The sequence below is a fragment of the Lynx rufus genome, unplaced genomic scaffold (genome assembly GCF_022079265.1).
Source record: "Lynx rufus isolate CCGP_SWC_20201006 ecotype Redwood Valley unplaced genomic scaffold, mLynRuf1.p SCAF_11, whole genome shotgun sequence".
In the NCBI taxonomy this organism is placed as follows: Eukaryota; Metazoa; Chordata; class Mammalia; order Carnivora; family Felidae; genus Lynx; species Lynx rufus.
Genome location: NW_025814825.1, coordinates 42,270,728 through 42,284,595, shown reverse-complemented (window position 1 = coordinate 42,284,595; position 13,868 = coordinate 42,270,728). Strand labels below are relative to the sequence as shown.

Genomic DNA, 13,868 nt, shown 5'->3' with positions numbered 1-13,868 from the left:
ACAGACTACCCCACTGGGTAGGAGGTCAGAACCAAAGACCTTCGGAGATGCTTTCTAACTCTAGGATTCTTTGATGATTGGGTTGGGGTTTGTGTTGTGTCTAATATTATGGATGCTAAATAGTTGTGTTCCCGCGGTAACAGCCATCAACAATACGCACACCAGTTATCCTAGAAGTGTTTTGATTTTTCTGTTGGCTATCTCCACTGCCCGCGGGGGTGGTGTCTCTTTCCTGTTACATCAGGTTGGTTTCCCACCGGGAGGCTTCTGCTGACAGAAAGCCCCATCATGCTTTATACTGAGGAACCGTATACCAGAAGAGCAGTCTCCCCCTCATTTGTTATTAATTTAGGGCAGAAAATGGTTGTATCCCAGATACCTGAGAGCCTATATCCTCAAAGAATGATAAACCATTTCAGCTCTGATGCTTCCCACCAGGCAGCCTCAGACCAGTTGACACTCAGGGCTACTTCTTTACGCTGGAGCCCCAGCATGTTCCCCATGCCTCATTTTAAACATCTGGTGTACCTGCCAGGGAAGTGACACAGTGCTGTGAGAACCAGGCAGTACTGCTCTGGGATGCTGTGGGGCTTAACAACATCTGAAGAAATGGTACCTTCCCTCATTGCCATATGGCGTGTGTCATAATAGCATGGCCGGTTTGCTTTTCTCTCAGCTTGGTTTGTTGGGATTTGATTCTCAATTTTTGTCCTGCAGCCTCTCTCCATTTCCCTTCTAATACCCTTTTTCCCTCTCTCCTAAGACATTTGACATTGATTTGTCTTAAAACTGCCTGACTGCTTTTATCTCAAGCAAATAATCACTTCCAAGAATTATCTCAGTTGTTCCATCTGTTTGCTGCCTTGGATTTTTTCTTTTTGTTACACAAACAGCCAGAGCCTGCTCCCGTGCTTGGCCTCCGGATCTGAGGGCAGACCAGCCAGCACAGGGCAGGCGCCTCCTCCTCCACACTCCTCAATACCTGCACCCTCGGAAACGCTCCGTGCGTGTGCGCGTTACGGGGCTCTCAAGTAGCCAGACATTACCTTCGCTGCGTCCCCAGAATGGATGGCAGAGCTCTGTGGGTCTCTGTGAGTTTTAGGTTTGGGGAGGGGGCAGGTATGGACTCTTATTTCTGTCCTTCCTTTCTAGACTCTGATTATAAAAGTAATATATTAAAAGTAATTGTTAATCATATACAAGTACATAAAACCAAAAACTGAAAAGTTCTTTACTCTCCCCTAATCCTGCTCAACAAAGGAACTAATCCCACTAATAGTTTTTTCTTCTCGAGTCTCCTCCATAAAATGGCAGTCACATATGTGATTATAGGTCTATCAGGTTTCAAATTAACTGCATTTTTCAGCTTAATTTACAAGCTGGTCCAACAAGTATGCTGCAACCCAGGATGGTTTTGATAGGTAAACTTTAATCATTTTATTTAGCTTCTCACTTAAAAAAAGAAACCCAAGTTTTGCCTAAGGCAGTTACCTGGATTGTGCATAAAATGCTATTCAGGAAGCCTGAGGTTATTTTGGGGAGGAGGAGGCCCGGGAAAAGACAGTAGCTTTCTTGTGTTTGCACAAACTACTTCAGGAAGAGGATTCTGCCTCTAAATGGTTTAGAATGCAAATATAGAAAGTAGAGAACAAGGATGCCTGGCTGGCTCAGTTGGTAGAGCATGGGACTCTTGATCTTGGGACTGTGAGTTCGAGCCCCACTTTGGGTATAGATTTGAAAAAAAAAAAAAAAAAAAAAAAAGAACATCTTGAGATGGGGACTCTAAAGGTGGGACTGGAGGAAATAAATACATTTTGTGTGCATACGCCTGAGAAAGTGGGAACTGACTGCTCTGTAATCCTCACTGGGCCAGAGTGCCAAAAGGAAGAAAAAGCAAAGCTGGAATTAACAGTGAATCTCTTGTTTCTTCAGCCAGCCTTAGGGATGTCAGAAGGAGGCCTAGAGTTATCTAGAATCAGTATTTAGAGTAGTGGCATTCAAGTCAAGGGTGCTTCTTCAGAGGGGCCTGGAGGTTGGGAGGGAGCCCTCGTCATTGTCTGCCTGGCCTCTGCTCCCCCTCTCCAGTCAGGTGGAGATTACAAGGGTAGAGAGCTCTGTGTTCCTGGCTGTGTCATCACCACTCTAGAAATGGAGTTCCCTTTAAGTCACAGGATCTTTATGCCAAAAAAGACGCAGTGAGCTATTAGACAGAGGGTGGGGGTGGAAGGGGAGGGCTTTAAAATCAACCAGTTTGAATCGAGTGAAATAGTCATGTGTGGTTTGATTTTGTTCAGAAAGTTCTTCTCAGATCAGGACCTTCAGCAACCAGGTTCAAAAGAAATGATATCAAGAGAGATACAACAAAGAACTGTGAACCAAAAAAATAATGATTTTATATGGAGGAGAAATAGTTTGAAGGTCACTTAATTAGTTTAGTAGATAGTACCATGGTGTATAGAATTGGGTAGTTAAGACTGGGATTTCAAGGTTAATGAGATTAGATTATGGTTAATAGAATGATATAAATTTAGAGAATTTAACCATTATTTGAAATGGGTTATTTAATAAAAATGTTAATTAAGAAGGGAATCTGCTGTCTATTGTCCTTTAATGGTAACCTTTGGGGACTGGAGAAAGGTCGGGGAGTTTTCTGTGGAGTCGCTTTTCATTGTGAGGCACTGATTGACCATGTCCCTCCCTCAGGTAATACTTCTGACTCCCTCTCTTGCCCACTCAGCCAGTTTCTTGGTTTTCACTTTAAAAAGAGTCACTTACATGGAATTCTTTTCCTGCATTGCTTAGTTCAAGTGCAAGACTTTAATGATTCTTAATTCATTAAGGCTTTAAGTATTCCTCAAAATGAAAGGCGTCACTAGAAAAATGTCCATAAGATCACTTTCAGGCATGGATACTGTGTAATAATTACTAAAATTCCCTAAACTCCTGTTTCCTCCTCCTACTCTACCCTCCCACTTTTCCACTCACTACCCCCTGAAAACTGGTCAGTAATGGGCACAGCTTGATCAGGCGTTAAATGGGTCAAGTAACATCTGGCACCCCAGCTCTAATGACCCTGAAAGAAATTGTACAAAGGTTTTTAAAAAGACCTGGAATTTCTGTGACAGTTTCAGGTGTTCAGAGATAATGTCCCTATTTACATTGTGCTTGAGTGTATATGTTTAATCTAAATTCATTTGTGAGACCTGCCTCTTCCCAGAAAAGTGACACCCTCAGGTGGGTGAACGGAGGAGCAGCCACAGATCTGAGCTAAACCCTCTGGACTGATGGGGCAGGTGTATCATTTCTCCTTAGCTGAGTAGTTTAGACACGTAATTTGAGATTATGAAAGTTAGTGATTCCTGGGATGGATTTCAGGTTCTTCTTCTACCTGATATTCTGAAGGCAAACATGTGTGGTCTTTACAAGGACAGGCGGTCCACGTGTTGTTCAATAGCTCCTGCTCTGGGTGTGGAAATTGACTTTTGAGGGCTTTGGGAGAGTTCAGAACAAGTCTTTCTTTGCCTGATTGATGGTGATGAGGAGGCCAGGCCATCATGTGATTAAAGCAGGTTTTCATGGGAAACTGTCAAAAGCAGAGCATAGGTAAAGGGCACTAGAAACTGAAGGAGAACATCAATCTTAGAAACTCTGTCCTGCTGAGAGGCGCATAATCCCGAGGAGTGAACAGAAAAGACCCAGTTATGTCAAGTAGTTGAATGCAGAGAGAGGAGAAACTGAAAAATGTCTGGGATGGGAGACCTGCAGCCCCCTCAGCCAGACTGCCTTGCAGACATGGGGGCAGCCTCCCTCTGTGCCCTTGGGGTTCGGCCCTGTCCCAGTGCATGACATCTGGCTCCAGGACTCTCTTCTGTTCCTGGGCGCCTAGAAAATAGTGAACAAAGGATCTGGCTTAGAGCCAGAGGAAGGTAGTGAAGTCAGTCCCTCTTCCACCTGCAAACCTGAATTGGAACCCCAAACCACAGCTCTCCTCTGCTCTTGTACAGTTCCAGGTGTTTGAAGATACTCCCTCTCTAAAACACCAATGTGTATTTAACTAAAATTACACCAGATTATCATTTCATTTCAGCACAGAGATCAGCAGTTTCAACCTGGCCTCTAGCATCAGTCATAACCAAGGCCTGTCTACACCAGTAGTTTGGAGCTAGCAGAAGGTTTCCCTGGGGATTGCTCTCCGGGCCCTCCACCTTGTGCTCACCTTCTTTCCCACATCTCTCCCACATTCCCTGTCTTCCTTCTCCAAACAGGAGTAACGATCTGGCTCACAACCATCTAACCTACGTAGAAAAGACCACTAGCAGTCTGAGCCCCGATGTGTGAGCTGCACTTCAGAGTGCTTCGCAGATGGCCGTTAAACATTCACTGGCCAAGTTTCTTGTTTTTGTTGCTTTTTTCCTTGATCTAGGGGATTTTTCCCTTAATAAGCCAACAGAATTTCAGTATTTAAAAAAAAAAAAAAAACACGACATTTACCACTTCTTTCTAAGGCCTGACATCAGTTATTTTTGACTCCAAGTGTATGTGGAACTGCTTATCTACAAGTCAGACCTCAGGTTTATTTTTAAATTTTCAAACCTCTCCGTAGACCAAGAAAACAAACTTGGGACATGCGATTTTGCTACCTCTCTGGTACAGTACCCTTTGTCTCCAGAAAAAATATTAATAGCAAGCAATATTTTATGTACACTGCACCCAGCTGCTCCTTGACCCTGGGGGCCCAGTGGCACAACAGGACAGACAGCAGTGCTCTGAGCTCCTTGTCATCTTAAAGCAATTACTGATGTGACTGCCTAGTCCTCATGGCATTACAAGCCAGGCCCACCCAACCACGGCTACTACTGCTCTCTTCCAACCATCAGGCAGTGATGGATGCACTGTAGAGAGAGCAAGCTCAAAGGAGCAGCGCAGTCAGAGGCCACTCTTCCCTAGAAAGGGGCATCGCACCTCCAATCTTGGAACACAGGGATCTGTGTGTGACTCCTTGGCCTCCACCCATGTGGTTAGGGGGAGCCTTGTATGTTTCCCAGCATTTATCATAGGGAGTAACATCATGACATAGTAAATGCCTTTCCTTTCCATGATGCTAAACAAAGCCCAGTATTTGAGGGTCGAGGTCTCTCTTTAGTCTCTATTATTGCACTGAAGCTAATCAATTCAGATCCAGTTTCAGCAAAGCTGGTCAGAGGGAGGTTGTGGTGGAGGAAGAGAGGGGAGGGCTACCCGTGCCATAAGATTGTCGTCCTGTGACGAAGATCAAATGTGCAAAAATTCGGTCAAACCAGTTTTTAAACAATAAAAGTTCAACCATTAAACAAACCTATGAGTTCATTTCCTTCTTTAGAGGCAAAGCAGTAACCTGCTTCAAGTAGATGATCACCTTTACCCAGTCATCGGTTTTTAAAAAACAAAGCCTTGCCGAGTTGAGGCGCGAGCAGTGTGGTAACACGAGGAGCAGAGAGGGTCCTTCCTCTTAGTTTCCTCTAAACGTGGACTTGCCACCGGAGGCAGTGGTCTGGCACATAGTTAATATGCTAACGATCGCAAGGTAAATATGCAGGCTTCCACACGCAGCAGCAGCCGGGAATCCTGAGAGTTAAGTGGCCAAAAACAGCCTCTGGCACCTGAGCTGCAGCAAAACCGAGCAGGGTGCCTGGCTGGGGGCTCTTCCGGTCTCATGACCCTGTATCAGCTGGAAGTCATAACAAAGAAGACCCTGGATCGCCCTCTTTCCCAACTTCAGGGCGATTCCCACCTTCTCTCTAAGCTTGAGGCATTCACTGGGGAATGGTAACTGGCTAAAGAGCGAGGGTGCTGGAGCTCTTGCCTGGGTTCACAGCCCGCCTCTGCCTCACGTGAGTCTGTGCCCCCATTTCCTCACCGTCCTGTGGAAATTATAATAGTGCTTACTTTGGGCGTTGTTACAAGGATTAATTTAAAAGATATAAATTAAGCGTCTACTGGGGCACCTGGGTAGCTCAGTCGGTTAGGCCTCCGACTCTTGGTTTCAGCTCAGGTCATGGTCTCATGGTTCGAGCCCCACATCCGGCTCCCTGCTGACCGGATGCAGAGCCTGCTTGGGATTCTCTCTCTCCCTCCCTGCCCCTCCCCCCCCAAAAGTAAATAAATAAACTTTTAAAAAACTAATTAATTGTCTACTGTAGATCAGATACCATGATACCATGCTAGGTTCTGCGAACATCGCCTCGGGCCAGTCTGACATGGACCCTTGTCTCAGGGATCCTGGGCAACACCACTGTCTTTCCTTTCCCGTGGGCAGCTTGGCACAGCCTGCCCTGATTTGATTGAAGAGGCATTAACCCGTTAACCGTGGCCTCCCCAATACCTCTTACCTCCAGCTCAGGTTCTCCACTGGATACGAACAGGAAAGGTACAGTTCCCCAACCTCCAGCCGCTTCAGACCGGGACAACCTCCTCCGAGAGCCAGAGCAGCCACAGGGCTTTGCCCTTATTCGTTCTCCTCGTGCTTCCCACACTCCTTCAGGTTGCAGGCGGCAGCTGTGCGGGCCTAGGGGCCAGCAGGTCAGCCGGTGGGTGCTGACCTCTGAGCGCCCTCTGTTGGCAGGACTGTGGTTGGAAGGGCTTTGCCACCCCTGGCCCACATAGACATCTGGAAGACACTGCCCCCCCACCCCCCAGGGCTCCCTGGTTTAAATCCCCTCTGCCTCCATAACAGATAACTGGGGAAAAGCTGCCCCTCACCCTCCACATTCTGCTTTGCGTTCCTGCAGCTGAGTAAATATTTTTCCTATCTCTTTGACTTTATTCATGTTCTGTTACATATAATAAAAAGAACCCTCCCCTCCCCATAATCAGCCATAAAACGAGGTGGGGGGAAGTGCCATTCATGTAGTGTGGGAACACGGTTCTTGATTTCTCTGAGAAGATTTGATAAAATCTGCAAGTCTCTCTAGAGGAGAAGATATTGAGGTACACACCTTTTGATAGTGTTCGTACGGGTTCCTGAAGGTGGAAAGTGCTACGTAAGTGCTGAGCTATTCAGCTTCGAAGGCAAAGAGAAGATGGTTATCTTATTCATCGCTCTTTTATTTGTAAAATCTTTTTTGTCTCCTGGCAGGTGATCTTTTTTTTTTTTTTCCTGGAAACCAATTAGCTGCTAAAATTAAACATGCTTCTCTTTAAATTAATCCTTTTCATAAAATGGTCTTAAAATTGGCCTCAGCTTTTCAGAGTAAGTAGCTGACCCAGTTGTAACTGGAGATGCATTTGGAGCCACCTTCCTCCCACCTCGCATCCCCCCACCCCTGCCCCCACCGTTGCCAGGTGCTGTCCACCTTTGGGCTTTGGGCCATGGCCAGCCACATCTTGGCAAACACCCTAAGGTCTGCCCTGGGACAGCCAACGGATTATCTGGTTCTCCTGCCCAAGTGCTCTGATGGCAACTGGCAGAGTTTTAATCACTGTAAATTCAGGTTATGGTCAGATTAGCCAGGAGATAGGATGCCTGCTGGTTGTTTTGCAGTGATGTATTGTTTATGGGATTAATGCTCCGAATGGCCAAGGGTGTCAGCTGATATTTATTACTTTAAGCTGCCTCAGCTGTTCAGGTTCAAGTACTAGCTCCATGGTCACAGGAAATGCGGGGCTCTGCATGTCATGTGTGCCCTGAGATGTGCAAATGTGACTGGGAGCGTAGTATGTGTTACAGATGCAGAGGAAAGGGACTCATTGCAGGAGCTTCCTTTGATTTTGTGCGAGGCTTCTGAGGGAACTCCATACACCCCTGAAGGTCGGAGGGACTCTGGGGAAAGGGAGAGCATTCAGGGATGGCTCCAGAGGGGGCTGAAAAGGAGGTCATCTCTGGCAGACCTGGCATCCATGAGAAATCATGCTGCCTGCCAGGTGGCTGTAGGCATTGTGTGGTTTTTACCCCTGTCCCTCTCCAGCCTTCTAAGAGAGGACACGTTCAAGGTCACTGTGCCTTTAAGGGAACCTTCTCCCCAGTCCCTCAGCTTGGTAGTGCTTAAAGCTGCAAGAATCAGGCCAGCCCTTTTAAACCTCTGTGTAGCGCTGCCCTAAGAGAGAGAAATGCACATTGCCCCAGTGTGTGTCTCGTCACACACACACTGCAGTTGGCTTGTTTTTCCAAAAAAATTTAATTTAAGCCAAGTGTACACTGTCACACTGTAAACACACCGGGGCACCAGAAGGGTGACTTATTGAATTAAATGCCCTAGCAAAGGTCAGCTTTTAGAAAAAGCCAAAAATGGCTGGAATCTCTGATAGCTCTTCAATCAGGCCTTGGATCCAGGCAGATGTGTTTATTTTTTCAGAGGGAGTTCCTGAGGATCCATCTCAAGTTCAGACACTGGGCACTCCCCCTCCCATCTTCCCCCTGGGCTCTCAGAGCCCCCCCCCCCTTTCTCCTCCCCAGGAGGCCACTGTGCCTGGTCGGTCACCCAGGTGGGCCCCTGGGGCCACCAAACTCCCTGGAGCTCAGGGGGAGGGGAGGGAGGACCTAGACACCCGCCCCCGCCCCCCACTCCCTTCCGGGGTTTGAGCGCGTTGTGCCTTTCTTACAACTAACACTGCCTTTCTCTGCCCATTTCCCTCAAAGGACGGCATGAACTGGGTCTGCAAAAATGTCAATGCAAAGAAGAAATAAAATCTAGACGAATGGAGACGCGGGAGCTGCGGGAGCTGCATTCTGTCCTGAAAAACACTAATTTGCTGCTTTCTGACCAAATGTTTTTCCATCTGTGTACAGCTACAGCTGTTTGAAGAGAGGGAACAACACAGTTTAAAAAGAATCCCCATTCCAGCAGTAGATTTAACTGATCTCTGAGGTTCAGTATCATTTTTCAAATAAAGGAATTATATTATTTCCTCGGCATAATTGAAATAGTATTAAATGTCTCAAAGCACATGATTAGAAAATGAGATCTTTTAAATGAGCAAGAGATTACATTGCAGTTTAGACAATTCCGGTGGGCTTTTTTTTTTTTCTTTCAAAAAAGAAAGAAAGGAAAAGAGGAAGAAGCAGCTTATGCTGCATTCATTTATTTCCTGACCTGTCCCTTACATTCCCCCCTCCCCCCATGGTTCTGAAGCCACAGACGGTGTTTGCTGGTGCTGGGCAGTGAGTTTTACCATCACAGACTGAGCTGGGTGGGAAGGAGCTGGGGGGGAGGGGAGGGATAGCAGATGATTAAACCATCTCGTCCTGCAGGTAGGAGACTGCGTGCGTAATCCTCACCCTTTGGAGAGAGAGGGGAAAAAAAACCTTTCTTGCAAACAAGTCACCACAGAAACATACCTCCTCCCCGCCAGCCAGCCACACAGGGAAGCACATTCTTATGACTTTTGACTGTAATGACATCTGGAATGTAAGGAGAGGTGGGAGGTTTAATTCCAGAAAAATTACAAGGTCCTTAAAAAGCCCTCACATCGAGGGCTCAGGCTAGCGTAAACAGGCTTTCTCCAGCTCAGTGAAGCAGTGAGCCTCCGACTCTGAGATTAGCCGGCTTCTCCGTGGCCGTCCTATAGAAGGGATTTCTAAAGCTCAAAGAATTCCGTTTAAATGATCACAATAGGCCTCTGCTATCAGATTTCAAAAATAAATGCAGCTTTACCATGAACCTGCTCCACTGAGAAAAGGCTGGCAGATCGATTTTTAGAAAAGATCAATTTTTACAGTGCTGGCAACTTGGTGTGGGATGCTCATGGGTGGAGAGGGTTTGCTGCTGGGAAGAACACGGGTGTGTGTGATTGCCAAGGCCATGCCCAGGGGAGCCAGAGTCACCCCAGCCGCTGGTGTCCTCTGCCTCTCTTTAGCAAAATGTGCCTCTGAGGGGGTCGAGTGGAGAAGGAGGGCAGGAGACTTCTCCCGCCCTGTGTTGCAGAAAGAGCTTGTTTCCCTGAGCCCTAAGAAATCCCCAGCTTCAGACACGGGAAAGCAGGCCAGGACGACGCTCGGCTCCTGAATTGAACTCTGTTCTGGTGCCTGAGCTCAGGGGTTTTCAGAGAGTGAATAAGAGACTGTTACTGTTCAGTGGCTGGTGGGTCCCGGGAGGCCAGCTGCCTTCTCATCCTGGGAGGTGGCCCTTCCCAAACCCGCGGAGGCATGGGAGCAGACGGAAGGGGCCACTCCAGCCCCGGGGCCTCAGTACCCAGCTTTTTTTTTTTTTTTTTTTTTGGACCAAGTTGTACAGGTGAGGCTGCAGCAGGATCAGCTTCCAAGATGGTCTGGGGTGAAAGTCATTAACAACGCCAGAGATGAAAAGGTGCCCTGGGGTGGCTGTGGACAGACCAGTAAGGACTTGCAAAACAAAAACGGGTGAGGTTTTTTTAAACCCCTGAGCTCCTTGCTCTCTGCAGCCTCCTCCTCTGGCTTCGCCGTCTCACCCAGGTGCCTCTCTCGGCTTTGAACAGAGGCAAAACAGAATGAGAAGGAACCAGCAATCCCTCTTCTGTCAGGCTGGCAACGTGGGTCTAGCACTTGAAAATGGCTTTTCCCTCCAAATAGGGCACCAGGGATGTTACCTGAGGGGCAAAATGCCTGCTTTGAGCTCTGCCATTTGGAACACTGTGACGTGAAACTTTTGACTCTGGCAGTGGACCGCCTGTGAAGTATTTTTGTTCTTTTACCATCAACTTAGGGAACTGTTTGAAAGAGCCCTCCCAAGGCCTTGGCCAGCCCGCAGAAGCCACCGGCCGTCCTCTGATAACAGCCTCTGTGAATACTCAGATTTGCTTTGCAGCTAAAGACAGAGCCATTGCGGATGTCACAAGCTTTCATCTTCCCTTTGAGCCCTACTGAACCCTCCGGGGGCTCCTGGGCTGGAGGAGCGGAGCCTGAAAAATGCAGCTTGAAAGCTCCCATTTGTAAAAACAAAACGCTCCTGAAGTCCTCTCTCCTCTCCCGGCCCCACCCCACCCCTGCGGCCAGGACCAGAAGGCGGAATTTGAAGCTGAAAAGGGGACACCGGGTCTCGCGCCCTCCCGCCCGCCGTGGGGGGTGCTCCGCACGCCTCGAGCCCGGCGGGCGGCCTCGGGACGTGCGGGAACCGGCGGGCGGGCCGCGTGCTCGCGCAGCTGCGGGACAGGCTCCCCTCCCCTCCTGCGGCCGCCCCGGTGCGCCTCCCGCCGGCCGGCGCCCGCGCCCGGCGCCGCACACCCTTTCCCCTTCACTCTCCCTCGGTTACTATGGAAACAAGGGTGTCATTGATGTGGGCTGAGCTGGGGAACATGTCGGCGCACAGCTGAAAGTCAGCGATTATGCCGGCGGGTAGAAATGTGCCGGGGCGGAAGAAGTCCGCAGCTCCCGAAACTGCTGGAAGGACGCGGTCCTGCCCCCTCCCTCCCTCCAACTCCACTTCTCTCTCTCCGAGCTTTTGACAAATTTCTTTATTCCCCTCTGGGCTAAAGCGGGCGGCTATTTTTGTGCCACTCGGTGCCCCACCCTCACTGTCGGCCGCTCCTTATCCGGCCTGGCCTGGAGGGTGACACCGTGTCACCCTCGCCAGGACTCGTCCCTTGATTCCCGTCAGAGTTTGCTTTGATTTCTCTTTCCTTCTCAGGGGCCAGTTCTTACTTCCTTTTATTTTTAGCTCTGCACTGCATGTGGTTTCAGGGTTCAGTCTGATCCATCGAAAGGTTCTTTTTTTATAGTCCCTTTTGAAAATGATAATCAAAGGAAGGGACGTGGTATTTGGTCATGTGGAAAATTCAATGTATAATTTAGACGTCTGTCAAAAATCTGACAAATGAAATTTAGCTGAAAGGAAGGCAGCCTGGAATGTGTTGTGTTCTTTGCCAAAGCTCGGAAAGGGCCTCGAATGTGTTTGTCCTTTCAGAGGTTAGCATTCCTCAAGGTGCTTCTTTCAGAAGGGTGAAATACTAACAGCACCACCACCAATAAAAGCAACGCTTTCCGGAGCCCCTCCTACACAGCGTGAGCCTTACATACCGTAGGGGCAACAGTAGTCCCACTTTTCAGTTGAGAAGACTGAGGTACTGGCCTGGGTTGAGGAGTTGGCTCCACTTCACGGAACCTTCAGTGCAGAAAAGGGCTGGAGCCTGGTTCCCAAAGCTGTGGCCTTCCAAGTCCACACCAGCAATGCTCCCTGGGTGCTCTCTGTCCTCACCCCAGGGCAACCATAGATTTTGTACCATCTTTGGCACGGGCGGGGAGAAAGAGAAGACACCAAGTATCAGGAAAGGTGTCAGGAACGGCCTGGCGAGAACACTCGCGATTACCTAGTGCCTAAAACTGTGTCTTCCTGTAAGAGAGGGTTCAGAGAGGGAAATAGACTTGCCCAAAGTCACATAGTAGGTGACAGAGCAGGCATCCGTCCAGGGCTCTGCCCCTAGAGCAGAAAAGCGTCTATTTATTCCCCTTGGGCAGCCTCACTTCGGCAGCCTAGCGACTCACCAGAATGGCTAGTCCCAAGGGCCCGCCTTTAAAGGCAAGCTGTTGGCAGAAAAGAGGGGTGCTTGAGGCAGAAGGAGAGAGGTCTAGGGTTGCCAGATACATGACAGGACATTCAGTTTAACTTGAATTTCCCATAAACAAAGAAATTGTTTTTAATACAAGTATATCCCGTGCAATATCGGGGACATACTTCTAATACTCAAAAATATTCATTGTTTATCTGAAATTCAAATTTAACTGGCCTTCTCGGTTTTTTGTTTGTGTTGTTTTGCTAAATCTGGCAACTCCATCCAGAACACCCTGCTCAATAAAGAGACAGTGAGGTACAATTAAAAAGTCTGTTCTCTGGAGTCAGAGAGGCCCGGAGTTTAATCCTTGCCCATCATAAATCAGCTCTGTGATCTTGGGCAAGTTACTCTCTTGGAGTCTTGCCTCTTCATCTATGAAATGGGACTAAAATGGTAGGGAGGTTTAAAAAAGATATAATGTAAATAAAGTACCTAGACCTGGGGCAACAGCTAGCACAAAGCAGGGACGCTCTGTGCCTCTGTTTCTTATCTGTAAAATGAGGTAACATCATCTAGTTCTCCAGACGACTGGACGAAGCTATGCATGTCCAGTGTATAGCAGGTGCTAAATCATTGGCAGCTATTATAATAACTGGCAGAAATTCTGGAGTCCAGACCTTCCCAGGCCCCCAAGACCTCTGCTGCCCCACCTCCCCTCCCATGTCGTTCCGGAACTCTCAAGGCGACAAGCAAGCGGCCAACAGTCTCCTGAAGGTGCCGGCAGCCCCCTCCTCTCCAGGGCTCCCAGGGCCACCCCAGCTACACGTCTTGCGATTAGATTTGTAAGTGGGAACAGGCTCTTGTCAGAGGCTCCTGATTGGCTCCAGGCAAAAACACAGTTTAGCGCTCAGTCAAGCTGCATTTTAGGGCCTCTGTCTCTCTCTCCCCCCTCTCCCCTCTTAATTGCAATCTGTTCAGTAATTTCCTTTTCCAACACTGCAGAACACAGGGAAGCTGCAGCACCAGGAGTTGGGCAGGGAGGAGGGAAAGAGAGTTCCTGCTCCCTGCAGTGAAATCTGCTGGTCCAGCACTGTGACAGTGTGTGCGCGCGCGCCCGTGCATGTGCGTGCACGTGTGTGTGTGTGTGTGTGTGTGTGTCTAGAACCAGCCACACACACGCACGTGTGGAGATGTGACCAACAACCAGGCCCCTACTGCCAGACCAGGGCAAACTGTCAGGGGGACACCCCCTTACAATGGGGACTTCACAGTTACGATCTTATTTAATCCTTTAATCCTTGCAACATTATTAACTGTAGGTATTGTCACAGTTTGGGATGGGGGCTCACATAATTTGAATCGCTTGCTCAAGATCATACCAGCGGGGCAGAATCCGGATTTGCACCTGGGCCTGTTTGCTGGGCCCCAAG

At 48.5% G+C, this 13,868-nt stretch overlaps 1 protein-coding gene and 2 long non-coding RNA genes across 3 annotated transcripts in view; 1 reads left to right on the top strand and 2 right to left on the bottom strand.

Moving 5' to 3' along the window:
- The window catches only part of ARL3 (ADP ribosylation factor like GTPase 3), a 38,384-nt gene extending 29,494 nt beyond the window's left edge, over positions 1 to 8,890 (top strand). The window contains exon 8 of the mRNA XM_047072344.1: positions 8,615 to 8,890. Within this exon, the coding sequence (XP_046928300.1) occupies positions 8,615 to 8,662 (48 nt within the window). The 3' untranslated portion in view covers positions 8,663 to 8,890. The remainder of the gene's footprint in view (positions 1 to 8,614) is intronic.
- LOC124507101 (uncharacterized) lies at positions 2,822 to 7,261 on the bottom strand. The gene is made up of 2 exons (XR_006960932.1): positions 6,369 to 7,261; positions 2,822 to 5,900 (listed from the first exon to the last, which is right to left on the bottom strand). It is a non-coding gene; the product is annotated as an uncharacterized LOC124507101 (long non-coding RNA).
- A 1,303-nt stretch (positions 8,891 to 10,193) lies between the features above and the next one.
- On the bottom strand, positions 10,194 to 12,167 carry LOC124507099 (uncharacterized). Its single transcript, XR_006960931.1, has 2 exons — positions 11,966 to 12,167; positions 10,194 to 10,539 (listed from the first exon to the last, which is right to left on the bottom strand). It is a non-coding gene; the product is annotated as an uncharacterized LOC124507099 (long non-coding RNA).
- Between the last annotated feature and the right edge of the window lie 1,701 nt (positions 12,168 to 13,868).